Source organism: Bison bison, unplaced genomic scaffold (genome assembly GCF_000754665.1).
Source record: "Bison bison bison isolate TAMUID 2011002044 unplaced genomic scaffold, Bison_UMD1.0 scf7180017864080, whole genome shotgun sequence".
Lineage (NCBI taxonomy): Eukaryota > Metazoa > Chordata > Mammalia > Artiodactyla > Bovidae > Bison > Bison bison.
In genome coordinates this window covers 5,267,815-5,270,500 of record NW_011494652.1, presented here as the reverse complement: position 1 = coordinate 5,270,500, position 2,686 = coordinate 5,267,815, and the positions used below count along the sequence as shown (strand labels likewise).

Sequence of the window (2,686 nt, the reverse complement as noted above, 5' to 3'; positions counted from 1 at the left end):
CCACTCCTAGGCTTGCTGTGTGACCTTAGGCAAGGTTCTGCCCTCCCTGGGTTCCTGTTTCCCTGAGAATCTCTAAAACATACCCTCCCTTAAGGAGTCTTACCTTATTTCCTTGGGGGCCCAAACAAGCTGAAGGAAGAAGCCCTCCTTTTTTTCTGAGTCCTCCCAGACCCTCCCCTCAGGCACCAATGGGGATCAGAAGCTTTGGGTGAGGTTGGCACCCCATTTATTGGAGAAGTCCCCAGCACCCACCCCCTGAGGTCCTGGGGGCCTCAGCGTCTCCTCCACCATGAGTGCTGGGCCAAGAAAACAGAGTTCCCAAGAGTCAAGTCTAGGAGCTGACTGAGAGAGGAGCCTGGCTGGGCCCGGGGGAGCAGGAAGCCTTCTGTCCAGCTGGGCAGCCCCCATGGGTCCCTGGTGCAGCCTGGGCCATAAGTCCAATGCATGCCCCTTCCCCTTCACTCCACGGGGAGGGGGCTGCACCCCATCACACGCTGGTTCTGCAGGTCTGCACCCCTGTGAGGCTGCCCCGGTGGGGCGCGGGTTCCGTCGGGCCCTTGCTCCCGGCGTGGGTGACCCAGCGATAGCAGTCGGTCACACGCTTGTTGGGCGCGTGGGGGCCACAGCGGGTACAGTACACAATGCCCAGTGCAAGTAGGACCACCAAGAAGACGCATGTTGGCACAAGGAGTGCCACCAGGAGCCACCGGTCATCCCTCCGGCTTCGGCCAGCTGGACTGGCCTCCCCCAGGGCTGGAGGAGCTGATGTGGGGACTGCCGAGGACAGCCACGGAGCCAGACTGGGGTCAAGAGTACCTTCCCTTGGGACTTGTGGGGCTTTGGAGTGGGGGTGTGGAGCGCTGGTGAGAGAGGTCTGGCTAGTGGAGCTCCGAGGGGGCAGAGGAGTGTGGAAGGCTGGGGCTTGGGAGGCAGCAGGCACAGGGACTTGATGGGCAGGGGGCACAGGGGACCTGAAAGCAGTGGTCTGAGAAGGTTGGACGGGAGAAGTAACGGGATGGTGGCCGGCCTGGGCTTTGAGGATCGGGACATCTCGGGTCACAGGAGGTTGAGGGGGACTGGAGGTGGTGACCAGAGGGGTATGGTTAGCTGGGATTCGAGGCAAAGGCGTGGTGTTCTGGGTATCAACGACCTGGGTATCTGGGAACATGGGGGACTGGTGAGCAGGGAAGAGCTTGGGATATTTGGCTGAGGCCACTGGGGGCTGGTGGGCAGGGGTCGGTCCTGGCTGTGCGGCAGAGATAATGAGGGGTCGGTGGGCAGAAGGCAGGTCTGGATAGTTGGCTGAGATCATGGGGAACTGGTGGTCAGAGGGCAAAGCTGGGTGTATGGCAGGGATCACGGGGGGCTGGGGGGCCGGGGCCAGGGGTGGGCGTGTGGCAGAGATAATAGCGGGTTGGTGGGCAGAAGGCAGTGGCGGGCGCGTGGCCGAGGCCACCACAGGGCGGGTGACAGAGAGCACTGAGGAGTGGTGGGGGACCTCAGGGGCACTAAGTGGGGGTGGCCAGGTGGGGTACAGGTAGGGCATCCCTGGCTCCCCGTCCTCTGGGAAGCTAGGTCTATAGACCAGGTCAAAGTCGGATGACTGTGTGGCCTCCATCCATGGGATCCCAGGCATCTCTGTCCAGCCACCATCGAAGGCCTCCCAGGCTTCCTCTTCGTCCTCTTCCTCCTCTTCCTCCTCCCCTTCATCCAGCAACCCGTCCTCGAGGTCCTGGGACGCCTGGGCACCCATGGCCCCGGCGGGGCTGCAGCTGATGCCGTCAGCCTCCAGCTCGTGGCCCTCGCTGCAGTAGCACTCGAAGCCACCAACGTAGTTGACACACATCTGCTGGCACACGCCGGCAATCTGGCACTCATCCGTGTCCACGCAGCGGTGCGGCTCATCCTCAGCAGGCCGGAAACCCAGGCGACAGTGGCAGCTGTAGCCCTGCGGCCCTCCAGGCTCACACTGCTGCTCACACGGGGCATGGGCACATGGGTCCTCGCAGCTGCGCCCGTCTGCTGCCAGCCGGAAGCCCTCGCTGCAGCGACAGGACACCCGACCGTCCGCCGCCTCGATGCACTCGTGTTCACAGCCCCCATTGTCCGGGCCACAGCCGATACCGGGGCACAAGGGGCCCGTCCGCGACCAGCCCACGCCACCCTCAGGCTGCTTCACGCAGAGCAGAGAGGCTTTTCTGCCAGCCTGGCACGGCACGGCAGCCACAGAGCCAAAGGGCAGCCACTCAAACTCCTCGGAGACCAGGTGGAAGGGCGTGGTGTAGACGGCTGGGCCAGCCTGGCCCACCTCCTCGGGCAGCGCGGGGCAGGAGCCCTCGAAGCCGAACTGGCACAGGTAACCATCGACGGCCAGTGTGCAAGAGCCCTCGAGCCAGCGATGCTCGCCACTTGCCTCCAGGGCGGCGCAGCGCTGGGCCGGGCAGGGCCCGCCCGTGGCAGGCTGGGCCCAGTTGGTGAAGGCGGTGTCCTGGTCCCCTGTGGTCCACGTGAAGCCGCGCAGCGGGCGCTGGGGTTGGCATTGCCGGGCCTGCCGCTGCAGCCCGATCCACAGCAGCCGGCTGGCCGGCCCGGAGCCCACCAGGCTGTCCACACGCCGGGCCTCCTCGAGGGTCCGCGGTGTGGCCAGGTCGCCCCCCAGTTCGCGGCAAGCCCGCCAGGCCTCCAG

At 65.3% G+C, this 2,686-nt stretch overlaps 1 protein-coding gene across 1 annotated transcript in view; it reads right to left on the bottom strand.

Annotated features, from left to right (window-relative positions):
• Positions 1-203: 203 nt before the first annotated feature.
• Positions 204-2,686, bottom strand: part of CD248 (CD248 molecule, endosialin) — a 9,153-nt gene continuing 6,670 nt past the window's right edge. Inside the window, exon 5 of the mRNA XM_010837834.1 lies at positions 204-2,680. Within this exon, the coding sequence (XP_010836136.1) occupies positions 488-2,680 (2,193 nt within the window). The 3' untranslated portion in view covers positions 204-487. The remainder of the gene's footprint in view (positions 2,681-2,686) is intronic.